This window comes from Gigantopelta aegis, chromosome 3 (assembly GCF_016097555.1).
Source record: "Gigantopelta aegis isolate Gae_Host chromosome 3, Gae_host_genome, whole genome shotgun sequence".
NCBI lineage: Eukaryota > Metazoa > Mollusca > Gastropoda > Neomphalida > Peltospiridae > Gigantopelta > Gigantopelta aegis.
The window spans coordinates 48,649,797-48,672,190 of NC_054701.1; the positions used below are offsets into that span (position 1 = coordinate 48,649,797).

General features: G+C 35.9%; 1 protein-coding gene across 1 annotated transcript in view; it reads left to right on the forward strand.

The window, feature by feature from the left end:
* Positions 1-6,955: 6,955 nt before the first annotated feature.
* Positions 6,956-22,394, forward strand: part of LOC121368159 (carbohydrate-responsive element-binding protein-like) — a 33,152-nt gene continuing 17,713 nt past the window's right edge. The window contains exons 1-7 of the mRNA XM_041492770.1: positions 6,956-7,378; positions 12,547-12,653; positions 13,348-13,421; positions 14,028-14,150; positions 15,761-15,938; positions 16,342-16,431; positions 22,301-22,371. Of these exons, the coding sequence (XP_041348704.1) occupies positions 7,056-7,378; positions 12,547-12,653; positions 13,348-13,421; positions 14,028-14,150; positions 15,761-15,938; positions 16,342-16,431; positions 22,301-22,371 (966 nt within the window). The 5' untranslated portion in view covers positions 6,956-7,055. The remainder of the gene's footprint in view (positions 7,379-12,546; positions 12,654-13,347; positions 13,422-14,027; positions 14,151-15,760; positions 15,939-16,341; positions 16,432-22,300; positions 22,372-22,394) is intronic.

The window sequence follows — 22,394 nt, forward strand, 5'->3', positions numbered from 1 at the left end:
GGGGGGTTTGCGTTGAAGTTAACCTTTTTACTCTTTCTTTTTCTCTGGTATTTTTTTGTTTCGGGGGTGGGTATGTCTTAGGGGGTTGTTGTAATTATGTCGACTATTTCATTTCCATCCATTGGTTAAATCCTAGATCTCCTAAATTTATAATACACAAAACTTGAAAAATATATTTTTTTTTTTTATTATTATTAGACGTGTGTTTAGTTCGGAGCTTGTGTTAAATAAAATCTTATTTTAGCATTGCATCATTTTGTTTTGTATTTTGTTATTGTCAAAGTAGGACTATTTAGGGTGTTGTTCATATTTACCAACATTTTAAACTGTACCTTTTGGGGATACTCCTTGCCCCTCCAAAAACGTGAGTGAAAAATGTTGACTCGCGCGTAGTATACGGTTTGTACAGTTGTGAAAACCAACTCGGCGTTTAAGGGGAGCTATCACTTTAAGTCTCCATCAACTCTTCTGAGATACATCCGTCGAGAAATTTGGAGGATGTGCCCAAGACTGCTGTGCTCGAACCTTCTTTGGATGTTAGCACGTGTCAAATGATTGATTGATTTATTGATTTATTGACCGACTGCTTGAGACTAGATCAAAGAGTATTTTTAGCTTCCCATAGTATGCGAATTTATACGGTATCAGTATGGTAATATCTTAAAGGGCTACCCATTATCGAAGTTAGGGGAGCAATTAACTTCTCCCCTTAATTAGTTTTTTCACGGCCAGGGCCCCCTTCCATAAAGCGATCTTAGCTGTAAGATCACCTTAAGGGCATCTACGGTAATTAGTTAATAGTGCTAAGATCGCTTGGTGGAAAGGGCCCCAGGTCAGTGAAAATGTAGATCATTATCAACATTTTGTTAAAATAACATCGCACGACAATTCGACTTGTTAAATAGCACAATATCATCTGAAACACATGTGCATTTATTTTGTCCCATAAAGTACTTTATTCAACCCGTTATATAAAAAGTAAAGTTTGTTTTATTTAACGACGCCACTAGAGCACATTGATTTTTTATCTTATCGTCGGCTATTGGACGTCAAACATTTGGTCATTCTCACACTGTTCTTTAGAGGAAACCCGCTGTTGCCACATAGGCTACTCTTTTACGACAGGCAGCAAGGGATCTTTTATTTGCGCTTCCCACAGGCAGGATAGCACAAACCATGGCTTTTGTTGAACCAATTATGGATTACTGGTCGGTGCATGTGGTTTACACCTACCCATTGAGCCTTGCGGAGCACTCACTCAGGGTTTGGAGTCGGTATCTGGATTAAAAATCCCATGCCTCGACTGGGATCCAAACCTACCAGCCTGTAGACAGATGGCCTAACCATGACGCCACTGAGGCCGGTCAACCCGTTATATAGTCGTCATATCCCGCTTTGAGATATGGGGTAATTATGGATACGTATCCAGGGACGTGGGGGGGGGGGGGGGGGTCGGATGAGAACTAAAACATACAGGTCTATACATATGGAGTTTCTGGTGGTGCAAAAACAAAATAGAAAAAGGGTCCACTTGGTTCATATTCGACCACCCCCCCCCCCCCTCCAGGTCCAGATCATGCCACGCCCCTGCGTATCCATGATTCAGCAAACAAAAATAATCATTTGTGACATTTTTAGCGCTATCTGTAGCCTCTTGCAATGTTTGCAAAACACCTTGTGATGGTGTGCGTTAGCTGAACTGGAATGTATACACATAGTGAATATTCCAAGTCACGTAACAGTCTAAAATGTAAATTACATTTCGATCTTGTCTTTAAACATAACCGAGCCAAGGTAGATCAAACACATTTCCCCAGCTGAGACACCAACAACTACAAGAAAAGCATTTTTATATCATACCTTTAGAAGCACATTTTGAAAGATGGTTATTGGGACTGGGAATTATATTAACGTGCCCCTATCCACAGAGGTTCAGGCACGCCCACTACGGATTTAGCCTCTGACTTCGCCAGTGAGTAACTCCGGAGCAGGGGGGGGGGGGGGGGGTAGGTGAGTTTGAAGTGGGCAGAATTTGGAAAAAAGCCATTTAGTGAAGTCAACGCGAGCGCGGACCGAATAGCAGACACTTCGCAAACTTGAAGTAACACCGAGTGGGAGCCGTGCTCTGATTGGCTGAATTTCGATTCCTCGGTGAAGCCTGTAATTTACCTAAGTCTACAAAGAGTAACTGCATCCAAAAACATGTCTGGACTCTAAATTAAAACCAAAATGTTTATGACTGCTCGGCCGAAAAGGTTTTAAGGTGATTTTGAGCAATTTAGACGGACTGCCGAAAATAAAGGTTTACCGACTCTTTACAAAAAAATAAACAAAGTTTTTGAGTGACGGCCTAAAAAAATTAAAGTCAGTAAAGTCCATACTCACGGAGGTAAAGGAGGTTGGCAAAGGGGAGGAGTTCACGGCGAGCCGATGAAGTTAGTTACGTCGAAATGCGGGATGGCTGGCCGGTATGTGGATCCTGCTATCGACTTGGCTAGTGATCGATACTCTTTCCCGGCTATGATTTTGATGGCTCGATGGAGGGTCGGGTTATCCATTTCTGGGAGTAGCAGTGCTTGGTTGTAGATCCCTTTCCGGCGTACGGTGAAACAGAGTCCACGGCCATCCCGCATTGTGACGCTGTGTACACAGAAGTCTCCCTCTGAGGGGCTTGCTGGTAACGGTCTAAAAGCACTGTGCTTAGGTTGCGTGAATAGATTCCGGACGTCCTCGATGTTGGTCTTAATTAACTGGGAGTAGCGCGTTGGTAGTTTGCCGGCCTTGAGTGACCACTGCTCCTCAGTTTCCGTAGCAGGATTCGGCGGTTGTGTCGGCGGATCTGGCTTGGCTGGTTGGTTGCCTGGAGACGCAATTGCCTTACAATTGGCAACGACCACAGATCGGGCCTGGGACTCGACTGCGGCACTCTTCCGAGGCGGAGGTGGCATCGCAGGAGTCCCGGGGGCTGAAGTCTCTGGAGTTGATGGGGGCGATTCCATCACCGCTTGATTGAGGTCCGCCCCTGGCGAGTCGACGGCTGGGTCCGGCTGAGCTGGATCCGCTGGTCTCGTTGATGTTGATCGGTGCTGGGGGTGCACAACGGAAGAGGCCGCTGCCGGCAGTTGAGCTGTCGGTTTTGTCCTCCCCCGGTCCGCCCCTGGCGCGTCCGTCTTCCTCCTTCTTCTCCTCCTGGTTGATTTCTTTACCGGGTCGCCGTACACCAAGGTCACGGTTGCCCGTGGCCCGGTGTACGTGACGCGGTATTCAAGAAGCACTCCATAACTGGCAGTGAGTCCCCCCAGGTGGGGGGGGGGGGTAACTCGAGAGAGCAGGCGCATACGTCTTGCTTCATCTTTGCAAAATTTACGAGTGAATCGATGGTTATTTCACCTTTTGTTCGAAACAGAAGAAGCCGGCTGTTACCACATAGGCTATCCCAACCTATATAGCAGCAAGGGATTATATATACACACTTTCCCATAGACAGGGCAGTACATGCCACGACCTTTGATGTATCAGTTGTCGTTAGGACGGAGGAAGGGTGATCGATCTTGCAATCTATCTACCATTGAGCGTCATCCCGTCCCGCATTTTATGAAACGTTTGTTTTGTTTAACAACACCACTAGAGCACATTGATTTATTAATCATCTGCTATTGGATGTTAAACATACGGCCATTTTTACAGTCATAGAGAGGAAACCCGCAACATTGTTCCATTAGTAGCAAGGGATCTTTTATATGCACTATCCCACAGACAGAATAGCACATACCACGGCCTTTGATATACCAGTCGTTGTGCACTGGTTGAAACGATAAATAGCCCAATGGGCCCACCGATGAGGATTGATCCTAGACCGACCGCGCATCAGACGTGTGCTTTACCCCTGGGCTACTTCCCACAGCCCCAATCCATCAAACACCCCCGCACCCCAATCCAGTTCGTTGTTGGTACAAACTGACATAACCAGAGTGTGTATGCCTACCCATAACTATGGGGGGTTATGGCGTGATATGGACAATTTAAAATAACACTTACTGAAAACGAAAAGTTTGTTTTGTTTAACAACACCACTAGAGCACATTGATTAATTAATCATCGGCTATTGGATGTCAAACATTTGGTAATTCTGACACGTAGTCATTAGCGGAAACCCACTACATTTTTTCTAATGCATTTTTCCACAGACAGGAAAGCACATATCACGGTCTTTGATCAGATGTGGTCCACTGGTTGGAACAGGAAAAAAATCTGTTGAATGGATCCACCTCAACAGAGCACTCAACCGACTGAGCTAAATCCCGGCCCTTACTGAAGAAGAAAGCCTAATAACACCTAAAACGTTAACTGAACCCCAAAACAAACTGACTTATCCTGTCATGGACGGAGAAGCCGGCCAAGGCCGGCTCTTGTGCCCATGACAGGCGTGCCCTACAACAGCTTGTTCTGAATGTGCACGTAAAACCCTATGACCTGACCTGACCTAATTGACTTATCCGCCAAAATGTTATATAATTTAAGTGGCGGATCCAGTGTGAAATCGAGCAAGGGTCACAGCAATGCTGTGAAGCTAGCTGATGGATAAGGGGGTGGGTTGTTTTTTCACGATTTTTGTTAAATAGTGTCACAACAAACAGGGGCGGAAGTAGAATGTTTCTTACGAGGTTTTAAAAGGGGGCACCTAGTACCAGAGGCGGATCTAGGGGGGGGCAGGGGCCCGCCCCCCCCTAAATTTTGCGATAGATATAATTTTATTATATATTAATTTTCATTTTTGTACGATCCCCTTCCAAACCTCCCCCAAAGTTTCCTTGGCATTCCACCTCATGTCAATGGGGCCCCCTTAAATGGATTTTCTAGATCCGCCACTGAATACCTACAGTATTCAAAAGCAGACTAACATGTATTACCTATATGATAATCTTCCACAAAAATACATGCATTACATCCATCTGCTAAACACTGGATTTTTTCGGTGTACTTTCAGTTGGAAGTTGGATGGGTGATACACGCTTGAACTCACTCAAATGTACTTCTTATGGTTAAATTGATGCAATAAACTAAACATTTTTTGACAGTCATATAACAGGCTCGTAGGAACGATTTTTAGCGTGGGGGCACAACCTTAGATGGAGGGGACACAGTCTAGATAGCAGTGGCCACAAGCCATATTTTTATCTTTTTATTAAGTAGGACAAATTGCAATGTGCAATGATTTTCACATTAAATGTTAAAAAATCTTACATTATTGTCAATAAGTGTAAAATAAATACAGATTACCTTAAATTTACCATAGAGTCCTCTAAAATCAAATCAATATCTCTAATCATGTTTAGTTTCTCCCCCGTTTTCCGACGCCTATGCGTGTCCTAAGAAACAAACAAAATATACATTCAAACTCTTACCTCGATTAATATTCCACAGAACAGCACTGAAGTTAACAATCGTCATTAGGCAGAATTAGATCCATGCACGTTTATATTTATACACATTTAAAACAAATATGATCATAAATGTCAAACAGCGATTCTGTTCAAACATCTCGCTTTGAGATCAATCAGTATATTGAAACGTAAAAGCATTGTTGACGTCACGTCAAAGAAATGTTGATGTTTTTAATGGTAATGTTTCCGGCAATTTTCGTATCTTGACGGACAGTGTCGAAATACCACTGAAATAAACGAATCACTGGGCGTACACACACACACACTTTTTAGCAGCAACGATGATTTTTATATATCTATACATTTACTTAAACTGTGTGTATATATGTGTGTGTGTGTGTGTGTGTGTATGCGCGCGCGCGCGCGCCCCCCCCCCCCCTTTGTTTTGCACCTTCATACGCCCGTGTGAATGAATGTTTAACAACACCCCAATACAAACATACACATCGGCTATTGAATGTCAGAAAAGGTTTGACATTAGAGCGTATTTTCACTATTAGAGCCTTTTTACAATTGAAATCAGACAATATTTAGATTTTATTGTTTAGGTTAATATTATCAATTTCTGTAGGCACATCTTAAGTGTTTCTAATACCAAAAAATCCATTTTTCAAATTTCTAAAATCGCACGTACCTCTGAGAAGTAACAGTTATGGAGACCAGCTCTTTACTTGACGGGATGCAACCCATCTCGTCCCTATAAGTTGTGCACCCAAACGGCCTTAACGAGGCCACTCACGTGAACATATAGATCGGACTTTAAAGTTTTATATCTGCGTTCAAAATTTTATGTCGAAATTACTTTCTTTTATTAATAATCCTCTCTTCTTTCTCTTATTTATTTTTCGACTGTCCTTCTAAAATGCACCAAATTATATAAATATTCGGCCGAGCAGTCTATTCTTTTTTTTTTTGGCTTGTAACTTTTTTTTCTTTTCTTTTTTAAATTCTATTAACTTTTTTACTAATTGCCATTTTCAAAATTCTGCCCATTTTCAACTCAACCTCCCCCCTGCCCCATCCCGAGTCAGGCCACCGATCTTATCGGAGATCGGACTCTGGATGGGCGTGTTCGAAACCCTAGTGGTAGGGCCTATATGAGCACGTTAAAGTAGTTTACCTACCTACCCAGATAATAGCAGATTTCTAGGGCAGTGCATTTGTAACCTAGTGTTAGCCCGAAGTTATAAAAACCCGTGCACGTAAAACGTGCAGTGTCCATAACTACATGTTACGCTCGGATTAACCCATGGCTTGTGAACACTGCACGTTTTCATAACCCCTTGATAACCCAGGCTTGTGAATTTGAGTTTTATACGTGTTTCCTGGTACGAATTGGTAGTTACTGTAGTTGACTTGGGTATGAATTAATTATGGTACGAATTGACTGCTTTAATAGAGTGCCCTCCCTTATCACTACCATGACCTTGAACTTGTCAAGAAAATATTTGCTATTGTGAACGTGATTGGTTGTAACCTTCTACTACAGCACGCTATCTGAGCGTGACCTCAATGTTGTCAATCTGTTATTCCATGGCCAAGGCCACCATTATAACAAGTTTTTAAGGAAATTCTTCCCATCTTTAAACGTTATTGGTTCCATGCGTTGGAATGGTCATACGTAACATGCTCGAAATTGAGTCACCATCCATGAATATGTTAGATTCAAAAAACAACAACGTAATTGGAGCCCAGTGCGAAGCGAAAATGGACAAAACAATTCATTCTGGTCATTTTATGGCGACTCGCGTGCACATCAAATATGAAGATGATGATGATGAAGATGCTGTTGATCTGGAGACAAAAGGCTTTGATTTTCTCACGGCTACAAAAGAGACTTTTCGCACTTACCGCTTTGGGCCGCGAAGCACCCAGACCCTTGCGATTGATGCGTCGCTCACCAATCTTTTTAAGTGCATGACACTCGCATACAGGTAAACAAATCGCAATCATGTGACAATGCCAAAAAGGAAATGCAATACACATGCAACATTGATCACAGCTGACCATTTCGGGGCGCTTAGCTTTATTAGGAGATGAATTTCAAAATTAAATTTATGTTATATAATAATTCTATCCAGCATACATTTTGTGTTGTCTTTCGAAGCAAAAACATGAAATTGTATCGATATTGTAGTGCTATAGGTGTCAAACATATGGTAATTGTGTGTTAGAATATCCTGAGCATAATGTCATTATTTGCATCTTAAAGATTAATCTGTTAATAACATGACACTTGACAGCACGTACCACTGACATCCTCCTTTAAAATATATTCCTTTTTAGTTCTGTGCCCTTTTTAACAAAACCATATATGATTACCCATGTGTGTGTGTATGTATATATATATATATATATATATATATATATATATATATATATATATATATATATATATATATATATATATGCGCAACATTCTACATCAACAGGCATCATGACAGTTATGTTGTACACAAAAGCAACAGTAGGCCCCTACTTCTTCTATGCAAATAAACTTTAATCCCTAGCCCCATATACAGTAAAACCCCTCTAAACCGGAATTCTCTGTAAACCGGACGTTTTCCAAAGTTCTGTGATTTACGCATCTTTTAACATTAAAGTTTACCTCTTTAATCCAGAAACCTCTTTAAACTTAACACTGGACAAATAATTGAGTCCCATTGTTGTAAAATACTTTATTTTGTGCAATTTCTACCTCTGAAAACCAGACGATCAGACTGTTGTCAATCATTATGGCGTCACTAATTGTTTGTTTCTTATCACTTCACTGTCTTCAGCCAGATTACCTGCAATATATATACATCTGCTCAGGTTAACTATTAGATGATTAGATGTGTAATCACTATTACCTATGACTGGGTACATAGGCGGTGTCATATACACATGCTTAGGTTAGCCACTAAATGTGTAATCACTGTTACATATGGTTGGGTACGGTTGGCAAATAACAATTAAGCAATTAAAGATCAAGTGACAGCTTTGATATCCATAACAAACATATAAATGTATAGTTTGATTGAAGGATAAAAAAAAGCAACAATTAATTTAATTCACTTCCTATTATTTGAATTTTTGTTTGTTTTTTGAAACCGTTATTTAGCAAAATAAAAGAATAGGCAAAAGTAATGTTGGCTTTTCAGTGTCGAAAAGATGTCAGTAGCATTTCATTGCTATATTGATTTTCAATATAGAATGTCCAGCTAAACTTTGCTGTATTGAATATTACTCGATAACAGTGCTGCAACGATAAACCGGTATACTGGTATACCGCGGTAATTCATCAGCTCGATACGAACCGCGGTACAGTTTTGCGTATCGCGATTTTTATACGCTATGTTTTTTTCCTTATATCTTAATTGACTTGAAATAGGCAAACAAACAAAAACCACATCATTTTATTAATTGGTGATGACAGGAAATGTAACAATCACATCAAGCGTAGTCGATTTACTTGTTGGCATACAAAGTGATAGGTCTTTTACACTTGGTTCTAACTTCTAAACAAAACGTGTTAAAAGTCCAATGAAAATAACCAGTTAACGATAATTACAAATAAATGTTTTGTTACTTACACATTATCATTCATTGTTCATTTACGTTGGAATACGGCTACGGCTATCATCTTCAAAAAAATAAACCAACAAATGAGAATCACACTTCGCTGTTTTTCACTGAACTCGGAATACTTCGGCCGATCATTCAAAATACCTCAGCTAATAACCTCGGAAAAGCCCAATAGTAAGGATTTCCGAATGTGACAATTTATAAATAGTTTGACACCATCACACCGGTGTTCTAGTAGACTACTATTGTGTTAAAAAATTAAAATATGGCCTAAAACATTTAGCCTAACAGCTGAAACTAATAAAGATTATTAAAAAGTTATGCCTTCTGTTTTCATTTAAAAAAAAACCTCCATAAATATTAAATTTAAATAACATCAACTATATTGCAATACATATTGCAATACAGTTTCTTATATCGCAGTATGGTTTTGACCATATCGTTGCACCCCTACTCAATGATACACTTAAAATAGTTAAAAGCTTTAAAAGTATATAAGCAAACATTAAAATATTGTGTCTAAGGTTCTTTATTGGATTGTTAACTGTTGGATTCATCTTCAATACATATATAATACTTGCTACTAATGGTAAAATGTAGTGTGTTTCCTCTCAAACACTATACATGTATGTCAAAATTACCAAATGTTTGACATCCAATAAATAAATAAATCATTGTGCTCTAGTGGTGTCATTAAACAAAGCAAACTTTCCTCTCTTTTTTATCATTATAGCCCAAAATCAATACTTCAGATGCCTAATGGTCAGCAGCAGATATAGAATCTCAATATATATTTAAATTTATCTGTGAAATGGAAATACATGTAATGTATTGATCTCTTTGTTTTTCTTGAAGACATATGAGTTTGGAACTTTAAAGATCATATTGACCAAAGTGGGAGAGTTTGGGGCAGTGAATGAAAAATCAAAGCACAGTAATAGAAAATCTTCTGCAGATGCTGGTAGACAAAAATGGTACTTTTAAACTAAACCAGGCTTTTGAGAAGTGAAACATTGTAAAAAGAACAACAACAACAACATTAATTACTGGTGATCCATTTCATTTTGTGTAATCTGTGGCTTGTTTAGGAGGGCAAAAGATCATGGTTGCTTGTTAGACTTGTTTTTGCACCTATAGTTAGATGAATATGATATGATAGAAGAAGAATGGATAGAGCTGGACAGTATACCGTTCGGTATCGGTATTATGTCAATACTGATTTACAGTTCCGAGTAAACCTCAAAATACCTAAGTTTTGGTATTGAAAAATATTCCCTCCATTAAGTAAAACACAATAAAAATGTATCTTACGACATTACACTAACGCAAACTGACTGACAGTAAAAGTTGGAGGAAATTTAACACAGAAAATACAACATGTCCAACTTTTCACATATAATACAACCAGTCATCATTATACCTTCTATTTATACTTGGAACATTGAGGAGGAGAATTAAAAAGGATTATTATTTCTGAAAAATTGTTTTTAAATAAAACTAACTTTTATATGTCAAATCAGCCAGGACATGACATTATATATTTTAAAAAATAATTTAATATACTAATTATTATATAAAAAAAGGCAAAGTAATATTTTCATATGCAGTATATTATAGATGTGATGTCCTAATACCTAATTTTTAAATTTGGCATAACAGTAATGAAATACTACCAAAAAACAAATGTCATGTCCTGGGTTACAAAAATTCATTTTTCAAATAAAACTGTCATTAAAACACACAAAACATAAGTAAATTGGCAATAAATAAAAAAAATTATATGCTTAAGGATGTTAACTTTAAGTTATAATAAAAACTTAGTTTAACCGATCATTTTGAAATTTCCAAACCCATGGACCAAATACCATGGAATGGCCCATGAACAATGTGATAATGGATTACAAAGTAATATGAACATTATGCAAGCATGCGTTTAGTGCCAGGTATACCAAATACCGCATTGATTCTGAGGTAAAATATCGATAACGAACCCAAAATGTTAATACCACCCAGTTCTAATAAAGGTATCAATCAAATTGTTCACAAGCACTCAGCCGTCTTGCAATATAAAAGGGCACTTTTTATAAAATATTTTATGGTAGCCCCACTCCCATGGCTAGTGATATTCAATGTTGGGCTAGTAAATAACTATTATTAACGGCTACTGAATTTTTTTGGTCAAATGTTGCAGTTAAGTCTATTTTGTAACCCCGAGCCCCCCCCAATGTGAGTGTTTTTAAGCTCTATCTCCCTCTTTAAGAGACATATCTGATTATTACTGTTATTTAGTAAAATTGTATTAACTTATAGTAAAGTAGGGTGAGTGAATTTTTAATTGTGGCTAGTAAAATTTTTATATCACTGATCCCATGGCTAGTGGATTTTATAAAAATTCTAGAAGCCCTGGAGTGGGACATCTGATTCCTATCCCACCCTATTAGGTACGGCTTAGGCTGCTATGCATACAGTAATTATAAAAGCAATCTTCAACTTGGCTGTTTGTAAAATATTTAGTAATACTTATAGCATGATGATGTTACTCCTGTTCATACATCCAGTTTAAGATGTATGCCAGAGAATCCATAATCAGTTCAGGTTTTGTGAATGATTATTTGACATTATGTTAATTTGCCACTCCAAACGATAATTTTCAAGTGTATGGTTTAGCATGGGATATTATTTCAAAATTTTAGATATAACTTAGAAGTTATTTCACATGGGTTTTTTTACACTTCATTCATTGTAAGTGTCAATAATTTCAGCTTGGCTTGACATAAAAAGCAAATGTTTTTTTGGTTTTTTTAAATAACTAAAGTTTTATTTTCATGTGCAATTTCTAAAAAACATTGGTCAGCAACTTAAAATGGAGACTGATACTGTTACATAAATAATATATATTTAATTTGTAAGTTACCTTTAGAAAACTTCCACACTTGTACACTAGTTAAGGTTCTTTACAACAATACAGATCAATATACATTTTTAACAAAATAATAATTAAATTTTTCTTTCTACTTTTTAAATTTTTATTATTAGAATGTAATGGTTTACTATATAGTGTTTTTCCTAGCTTGTTTTAGCATGGTGCAGCACTATGCCTCAATAGTCTAGCACCATCTTGCCTTAATCAGCACCATGCTGCCCTGAGATTAAACAAGCCTTTTTCACTAATTAATTCTAAAATTGCCTTTATAAAACACCTAAAAAGGTATTATTAATTAATAAAATATGCCTTTTATATCTTTTGCCATTCATTTATTAAAGCAAGCACATAAATTACATTAATGTTTATTTCAATTAATTTTTGTGTATTTTTAATGAAAAACAAGTGCCCCGAAAATGGTGAAAATGCCCCAAAAGTGTTTGGTCTACAATGCCTTGCCAAATTTCTATGGAAATCACTACTATTGTTTCTCAGTATTATGCCCTGGGATAGGGAGTGGGGAATATCCATGTAACATGAATCGGTCTCCTATCAGTGTTAATAAAACAGACCATGACTGTTATTTGACATTTTTGTTCCATCACCTTTCAGTGGAAAGATTACATCACCAAAATGGAATGCATTTCGGGGAATGCATCTTCAAGTGAAAGACAAGATTCGCCTGAACAATATCATCTGGCGGGAATGGCATATGCAATGTACGTACATACTAAACTGACTATCAACATGACTCTTTTGGTTACCTGCTATCTCCTCTCATGTAGTTACATTAACTAGGTTTGGTTTGTGTAGCACATTTCAGTTTTGCATCTGGAATTTTATTTTGCAGTAATACATGTAGTTATTTTAAGAAGTAATGTCACTAGGCATGGGCGTCGATCCGGCTTTAAAAGTGGGGGGGGGGGAGTGTTAGTGTGTGTGTGTGTGTGTGTGATAAAGGAATGTGAATCTTAAAGCTACACAGTGGTTAAACTTTTAATTCAAGAAAACAAATCCAAATTGCAAATCAAAACATTGATGTCTGACAGTTTAACAAAATAGTTGTCTATGTTTTAAAACCAACCAAAAACAGTATGTCGTGTGTTGCTTTTTTTAAATTCTTTTTTTTTGTTGGTGATGGTGGTGGTGTTGTTGTTGCTTTGCTGAACGAAAAAGGGTGGGGGGTGGAGTCATTTATATAGATTGTAGTTGCTAGAAATATCTCTAATTAAGGATTTGAAAACGAAATGTTCCCAGCCTAACATAATTTCATTACTGATGTATATATGCTCACCTGGTAATTGGTTGATAGAGTTGTGTTATTTATATTAAGTACCATGATCTGGTTGAGATAGATCGGTGTACAAACATATATACCAGTAAATTTTTTATAAATCTTGTTTTAATTTGCAGATATCTATTGCAAGAAACCAATTGTGTGTCAATTTGCTACACCACTGTCAGATGATATTCACACTAAGCCAGAGGTGAATAATTTGTTTTAATCTTATAATTTTTGGTTTATTTTTCAGAACTATTATTTTAATATTATGGAGGATTTGTCATTTCCAGGTTTTTTTAAAACTAATACAGCAAGTTTTGTATGATTATAAACAATAAACAACACATAGCATTCCAGAAGATGATAAAATCTTTCAAGGTCAAAATACATGTAATAAACAAATTTCGTTTTCTATTGTATTTTTTATACTGCCTTCAAGTTCAACACATTATTTTAGAACATGTATAATGGATACACTGAGTTGATTCTCCCAACAATTTCTTTTATATCATTATAGTATTTGGGTTACTTTTATTATTTTATAGGATCATCAAACTTGGGATGGTGGTGTGTCACATATACCGTAACTAGGTCACCACGACTTACTTTAACGGGCATATCATGTACCTCACCAGTACTCTTGTTTTAATATAAAATAGGCTGTGTGTTTGTTTGCTAGACTCTCAGAGGTTTAGTTTGTCTTTAGTATGAAAATAAGGCATATCAGATATGTTTTTAGTGTTGGTCTGTGTGTTGGATTATATAGTACTTGACTAGTGAAAGTCGGTGGAATTTTGGCTACTTGTTTCAGGCAGTGGTTTTGGAGGGTAAATACTGGAAACGACGTCTTGATACTGTGACAGCGACATACAAGAAATGGCGAAAATACTTCAAGGACAGAGTATCTCATGACCATGAGTCAGACATGCAGCAGGTAAGGCCAGTGTTTCTGCTAGAAAGAACTTTTTGGATATGGCGTTATGAAATTAAATATTCACAATGTGTGTAGGAGGCATGGAGGGCCTCCCCCAGAAAGAAAATGGATATGGATTAGGGTTAAGGTTAAGAAAATCATACAGTAATGATAAGAGTAATTAATTTTGTCAGAAGGTCGACTTTAAAAAATAAAATATGCAAAAAAATCTGGGTATGGCACCATACCCATTTTACCCTCTGGCAGAAACCCTGAAGGCAGAAATCTGAGGTATAATTGTTTAGAGATGGAGACTGGCATTGATTAATTAATCATCAGCTATTGGATGTCAAACATTTGGTAACAATTTCTGACCCGTAGGCATCAGAGGAAATCAGCTACATTTTTCCTAATGCAGCAAATGATCTTTAAGACAGGAAAGCACATACCACAGCCTTTGACCAGTTCTGGTGCACTGGTTGGAATGAGAAAACCCCCAATCAGTTGAATGGATCCACTGAGGTGGTTCGATCCTGCAACATAAGCACCTCAAGCAAGCACTTAACTGACTGAGCTAAATCCCACCCCTCTGCATGTTAAAGAAAGCAATGCAAAAGATTCTTCAAATATTTTATTGTGTAAGTCCATAAGATATTAAGATAAGAAAAATATAACTATAGTCTATCCCATCATTCTATGAAAACGTTTTTTGTAAACAATTTCAGTTTAATTTGATATAAGAAGAAAAGTAAAAGTGTTTCAGAATTTAAAAAAAAAAAATCAATTTTTGTGTGCAATTTACAAATCAATCAGCTCAGAAATAAATAACTTGTAGTAAATTTCATAGTATGAAAAAAGGCGTTCCTGTGGGACGGACTATAGTCAGTATTTGGTACAAAGTATAATTATTTGTTTTTAATATATCGGTGGTAGAGTGCTTGCCTGATGTGCAGGTGGTCATAGGATTATTAACCCCAACTGGACCCTGTGCTGCTATGTCAGTAGGAAAGTGTGTATAAAATATCCCATGCTGCTATTTTGATGGTATAACTGTGAGGTGGCAGAAGGTCTACTTTCATTATTTAGACTAAGTGTCACCATAACCCTGTTAGACACCAGATGTTTAAAATGTTCTCTAAGGTGTTGTTAAACAAACATTCCTTTACTATTTTAATTCAATTAAAGGTTAATTTTATTTTTTAAATTGTTAACTATGACATGATATGGTTTAAATTTATTTTACGGTAGTCTATACTTTGTATTCCCATAAACAAGTGAAAAGTGTTGTTCTCAGAATGTCTTTCAAATACCCAAGCTAAACATTTCAAACTTTATTTTAAAAAACAAGGATGACATAGTTATTTATATATAACATCATTCTAGATCATTTTCAGTAGACACATTATATAGCCTCAGGCGGAGGAAATCACACAAATTACTATTCAAGGGAGTTAATTCACAATGTTTTTCTTTTAGCTTACAATACAATTTTAAAGCAGGATTTTCAGTAATTTTTAAAAAATTTAAAATAGCCTTTATTGGAAATAAAAGTATATGTAATATCATAACTTTACTTTATTATAAAGTTAACTTTTAAACTTTACAGTACAGTTTTCTTGATTTTGTTTTAGGGTGTTTCAGTGGACACTCTCTTGGAGAATGTGAAGGACATTGATGCATTGTCACAGTCCCTGCAGAAACCACAGGCTGCCACGGATCTGCAGCTCAAAGGGGATGAAATGGACTGGGATCTCAACATATTCGCAAGCCTCAATCAGCCTTTTGCCTTTCCCAACCCCAGAGAGCTGAGTATGATCATCATTTCTATTCTTTATGTTTTCGGAATATTAAAATATTGTGGACTATAATATAATACATATATACTTCATGTTGACTATATATTACATTTAAATATTTCATGTTTACTATATGATAAATACATATTTCATTTTGGAGAACACGCATTGATAATGATGTTTTCAAATCTGTTTTTCATTTTCAAAATGTTTTATGTGTGATTAACTGTTTTTAAGCAAAATTCTGATTTTTGTCATTTTATGTAAGTATGCATCACTGGGTCTTTTATAACTAACTCTTCACCCTGTTCGTTATCTATTAATTTTATTTTAATTGATCGGTAATGAAAAAAAAATGAACAGCTTTTTATCACTGTGTGTGTGTATATATATCTGGATTTATTATTTTGTTTCAGCTCAGCTTGGTTGTTCTGATCTCATTCAACCCGGCCTGATGGGACTTCAGCCTAATCTTGATGACTTGATGGACATTGATGTTGTGCAAGGTAAAAATCTCAGTTTGCAAACAAGTCATTTACCTTTCTTCATGTTTTTGCATATGCAGTACAGGCCCAATCATTCTACCCTCGTCTCTGCAGCGTAAGATTTATTAGTTTTGTTATATGAATATATATATTTATAAAATGTTTTTAAAATTTAATTTAAATTGTCACCTAAAATATCTTTGCCTATAACGGCTATAAGTCAATTTTTTTTCCATCAAAATATAATTTTATATAACTTAGAGGTCGACTTAAAAGGTGGTCACAAAATTATACAAAGAATATTTTGTAAGTTTTATTGTTGAATTATGCTAATTTGAGAAAGTAATTTTTGTAACTTATTTTTTGGTAATAAAATGTGTAATGGGAAAGACGTGCAATCTCACACACCATAACAGCAGTCCAGTTAGGTAAAATAACAATCATCTCTAATAGCAAAACAATAAATAATACCAACCACATGTTGCCAACTTGGTAACTGGCATTAATCATTGTTGAAACATTGATTTATTGTTGCCATAATCACTTGATGCATTACATTGTTTACCAGTGTCAAAAATTTAAATAGACAATAAAACCAAAATGCCAGCACATGTGCATCTGTTAGAATGATATGTCATTAGAAATAATTGTGTACATATAAAAAAAAAGTAAAAGAAATGTTTTCTGAACAAATAAAATGAACAATCCACCAATTGTTGTTTTTGTTCTCATTAAGTACATTTACTATATTGGCTCCACACCTTGTCATTTCTGTAGTGCTCTGCATAAGATGTGGAGGAAATTACTACCGACTAACATTGGTTTGACTGTCAAAACAAATTCCAGCTGTACTTGTTTAATTGGTGTGTGCAAAAACTAAAGTAAATTCAGTGAACACAACAAAACCTTTTTGCAGACGCTTTAATAAAAATACGCATTTTAGTGTGTACCTGTCCTAACGCAATAATATCCTGATACATTATTTTCATGATTTAAAGTATTACTAGGAGATCTGATTGGAAATTGGATGCAGATGTGCAAAGCTGAAGTTTTCAAGAGTTGACTTATAAATGAGTCCGTAAATAGATGACATTTTCAGGGCTTGAAATTAGGGTCTCGACTTAAGTCGAGATCCACTTACAGGTGTCATCAAAAGTCTAAAAATGTATAGGGGGACCTGCTCAGGCATACCACACGTATAAACAGTTAAAATCCTTTCAAATATCATTCCTTTTAAGCTTACAGTTGTATATAGCATTTAGGCTATAGGGTCCACTCTGCATTTACAAAATGTTATGTTTGTTGATTGTTACAGAACATTATAAAAATATTCATTTAAATCCATTTATAACTTCAGTCAGTCATGGCCAGTTTGTGTTATTATCTTATAAAATTGTTGTACAACCCCTTTAGGGTCTACACGAGTACTTGAGTGCTGGGCACGGGCCGAGTCTAGCAAAAATTGAGTCTGTTGACAGGACTCGAGTACCCATACATATGAGACAGTGATGGGCATTAACGTAGCAGTAACTAATCACAATACTTATATTATCATGCACTAGTTTCTCTTTTTAATCTGGCCGTCCATCCGTCCCATCACGACCGGTTTCTAAATGCATTACAATGTAATAATTTGGCGTCCATGTTCAGAGCTGGAATTGAGATGCATAATGCTATTTTACTGTATTCCTTAGTCTTATTATCATCTAGTGTAAGTGTCAGGATCCTTGGGTCCTGGTCAAGTTGGACTCTTGAGTACCCGAGTCCAATATTTTAGACTCATGGAAGCTCTAAACCCCATATAAGTTGAGGACTTTGTTCAATCAGGACATATTGGTGCTATATAGAGAATATGTTAGGTTTTTTAATCTTTTGTGAATATTAATACCGAGTAAAGATGTGAACTGGCAGATTGTGAGATATTATTTGAAGTATTCTATTTATTATATAATCTTTGTTGATTAACTACATTTGGAAAAAGGGATTGCACCAGCGTAATAAGCAAGAGCCTGATGACTTCACAGAGTGTTGAGATATGATGTGTTTCTTGACCTTCTCAGCCTGATTGCACACAAAAATATAACATTGGAATCATATAGTGTCCTGCCTGAAATTCAGACATTAATTAATAACTGGAAGTAGTGTTGTGAAGTGGATTTTGTAATCGATCCTCAGTTTACACAAATCAAACAGTCAAACACGATATTGTTTTCTACTTTATGCCAAGCATGGTGAAGGTATAGTTTTTTTTCTCTTTTAAAAGTTTTAAACAATAAATAAAGATAAAGAGATTTCGTTTTAAATTAGTTTATTTTGTGCAACATGGAACTAGAATGAAAGTAACTTTAAATGGTATTCGGTTGGACTTGATCATAAAACTTGTATTTAATCAATTAGTCAAATTGTTTAAGCAAGTAATATATGATGAACTCGATCAAACAGAATCGCATTAATTAGAAGTAAATTTAGTTTATCGCAAAACTATTAAGAATAAAGAATATTCTAAAATGCTTTTTCTTTTTTCCCCGACAACTTTAATATGCTATTAATAGTATTATATGATACATTCAGTTTAAGAATTGGATGAAAGTACAAGTATGACATAGGAAGAAGATATTCTAAATTTCAAATATGGCAATCGCTAAAACGGCATGTATGATCATTTGTATTAAAACATTCGCCATTTGTAAACTTTATTTTTATAAAATGTTTTCCTACATTCACAGGGGCAGAATTTTGCAGAATGGGATTGTTTATGTAGAGAGATAACAAAAGCAGAAATGATTCCTAAAGTAGCTGTAATAAAGAATCTGTTATTGTGATCATATAATGCATACCAGTACATAATTTGGTATGATGCCATCGAAATTCTGCCCCTGATATAACAAAAACGTGTGTATTGTAAGGATTCGACTAATAAATAGTTTGTGGACGATATATTAATTGCTACCAATGTGTTTTTCAGTGCACAGAGTCGGTCAGAACATCTTGGCCAATTCCAGTAGCTTTGCAATAAGTGAAATGAACACACAGGAGGATGAAATAATAGGTGTCACTGGTGGTGTCTTCACTTTCGTTTCATTCAAACAGTTAATCATTACCAGTGTACATGCATGAATACAGTCATGGTGATCAGTCAGTAATGGATCATCATGGTTGTTTGTACACAATTAACAAAAACAATATAAATAAACGGACAATTCAAAAGGAAATATTTTCAAACAAAACTCCAGAAATTCAAGCAGATCTAATCGTTATAAATGTCCAAGTTGTTGCAGGATATGCAAGCATTGTGCATTTTCAAATGACAATAGAAAAATGGTCCAGCATACATCTAACATCTAACACCCTTCGGTGGACCTATTCCCTAAAAAAAAATTTCCTCCAAACTAGTGCCCCACAACTGGTATATCAAAAGCCATGGTTTGTACTGTCCTGTTTGTGGAAAAGTGCATATAAAAGATCCCTTGCTGCTAATGGAAAATGTAGCAGGCTATATGTCAGAATTACCAAAGATTTGACATCCAATAGCCGATAATTCATTAATCAATGTGCTTAAGTGGTGTTATTAAACAAAACAAACTTTTAACTTTGAACCAAAACAAGCTTCAACTAATGTCTAACAATATTTATTTTAGTTTATTACCCATATGGGCTAAAATATCCAGGGTAATATGTTTGACTCATTTATTTCAGAAATATGAATTGATATTATAATATAGGAAAATAATTATTTTGTAATGCAATCACAGTCATATTATTTTGTATCGTAAACAATGGGCTGTAAAAAGAACACCGTTATACCATGACATCATTTGTATTATATCGTATAATGCTGGCCTCATGTGAGGTCAAATCATAGAGTGAAGTCACTTCTTTCTGAAACTTTAGACAGAGCAAAGTTTTTAACAGGAGAGAGACTTAAATTTTTAATCTTAAAAAAATCAATATGCAAAAAGAAGTTATATTAACCCAATACAGTCAAACCTGTCTTAAGCAGCCACACAAATTAGTAGTCAATAGCGACCGCTTAGGACAAGTGGACAATGAATACAGGTGCAACTTTTACAGTCTTTATTTTTTATTTTACCATCTGTATTGCTAATTGATAGATGTGTGCTCTAGTTTTCTAAAAATCACCTTTCCACATGTTGGTGTCTTCAAAAATAATAAAATGCAACTGAAAAGTGTTTGGAATTCATTGTCTCACAAGTTCGTCTTCTCTTTTAATTTAATTACTACTCCATGCAGAGTATTGTCCTAGTAGATTAATCTACCAATGTCAAGATTAGATTACCTAATCGCCTATTTCATGGTCACAATTTCTTAATTGATAAATTGATACACAGTGTAGATGTCAGACTGAATGGGTACTAGTAACGGTGAAGGTGTGAAGATCACTTATTTGCTGTACCCTGTCACATTTTGTTTAAATAACATTTTTTTAGAATTTACTGTGGTCGTTTAATGCCGGCATGTCATACAGCAGGAGACCGCTGATTATAGGTGACTGCTAGGACAGATTTGCCTGTATTATTTTATAATTTCGACATATTTGTTTGTATGTTGAATTTATTCATTATGAAACTAGTTAATCACTTCCCGCAATTTGTTTTTCACGTCAAAGTCTGCTGCTCCCAATGAATATTACTTTTCAGTGTATTTTCCAGTGGAGCATGACCCAGCTTCTCTAAAAAAAAATCGCTCACCATAATCTACATCCCCACCCATGTACAAGTTCCAGCACACATGCCTGCCAATATAATTATATGCTTCAACAGTCCGTACTTACAGTGCCAGACACATGCGTTGTCCGAGCTAGACCACTAATCTGTGATCCTGTCGAATGATTTTGTGGCGCCAGTGTCGCTTCAAACTCTCAGACACTTAACACCTCAAGTTCTTCACCATTCATCCATTATTGTGTACAATGCAAGTGGTCACTATTTTTAAAACAGAGCAAGCTCTGGGTGAGCAGAAAAATTTGCCAAATCATCTATTTAAACTTCAAAAATTGCAAAAACCCAGCTATTTTCTAATAAAATCACAATTATTTACATAAAATTTATTCGTCAGTTGTTTTTAAAATTCGCAATTGGCGAATTTGGTGAGTGCCAGAGTTAGCCCTGTAAAAGGAGACACAGATTTCACCGTATCATGACTGGCATGGCGAAGTCAAGCTGATCGAAGCAAAGTTTCGGCTCACTTTGAACACTCGCGTGGTCCCTGATAATGTGTGTATGGTTATGTGATGTAACGGTTGAGTGATTTTTATATTTAAAAAACAAAACAGTTAAAAGTGACAATGGGTAATAAAGAGAATAACCAACTTGCTACAAGGAGTTACAAATTATGTGTCTCTCATTAATGAGTGTTGTAAACCTTTCGTCAAGGCCTTGGGTTATCAACTTTTATTCACTTGGGACAGATAATTCATAATTCCTCATAGCTCATTAATTAATCTCTAAGCATTTTATGCTTTTGTTTCAATGTGACAAAGTTGGAAGGCTTTTCTTTTCTAATAATGAGGACAACATCGACTTTTGTGTTTAACTCTGAATTATGTTTTGATCCACTAAATGTTTCATCTCAGTGCATTTTAAAAAATGAATATTTTATGTTTATTTCTTTGTTAAAGAGAAGTACATGTACATTAATCGTAATTTTTCATCACATAAAATATCCTTTGGTGCCGGCAGCAGGTTTCCTCTCTTGTTAGCAGTCTGGTTATTAATCATATGTCTAACACCATATAACCAGAATTAAAATGTGTTGAGTGTGTCATTAAATAAAATATTCTTTCATCCCATCATAAGACAAAAAAGGTATGGTTGTTTGGACATTTAATTCTACTGGATTCTTATTAAAGTAATAAATCCTTCATTTCCAGAATTGTTGAATAATGTGAGAAGTTGCTCCATGATGCAGAATGCAATGGACCTCAACTCTCAAACTGACCCGGTAAGTTTGAATTTAAAATGAAA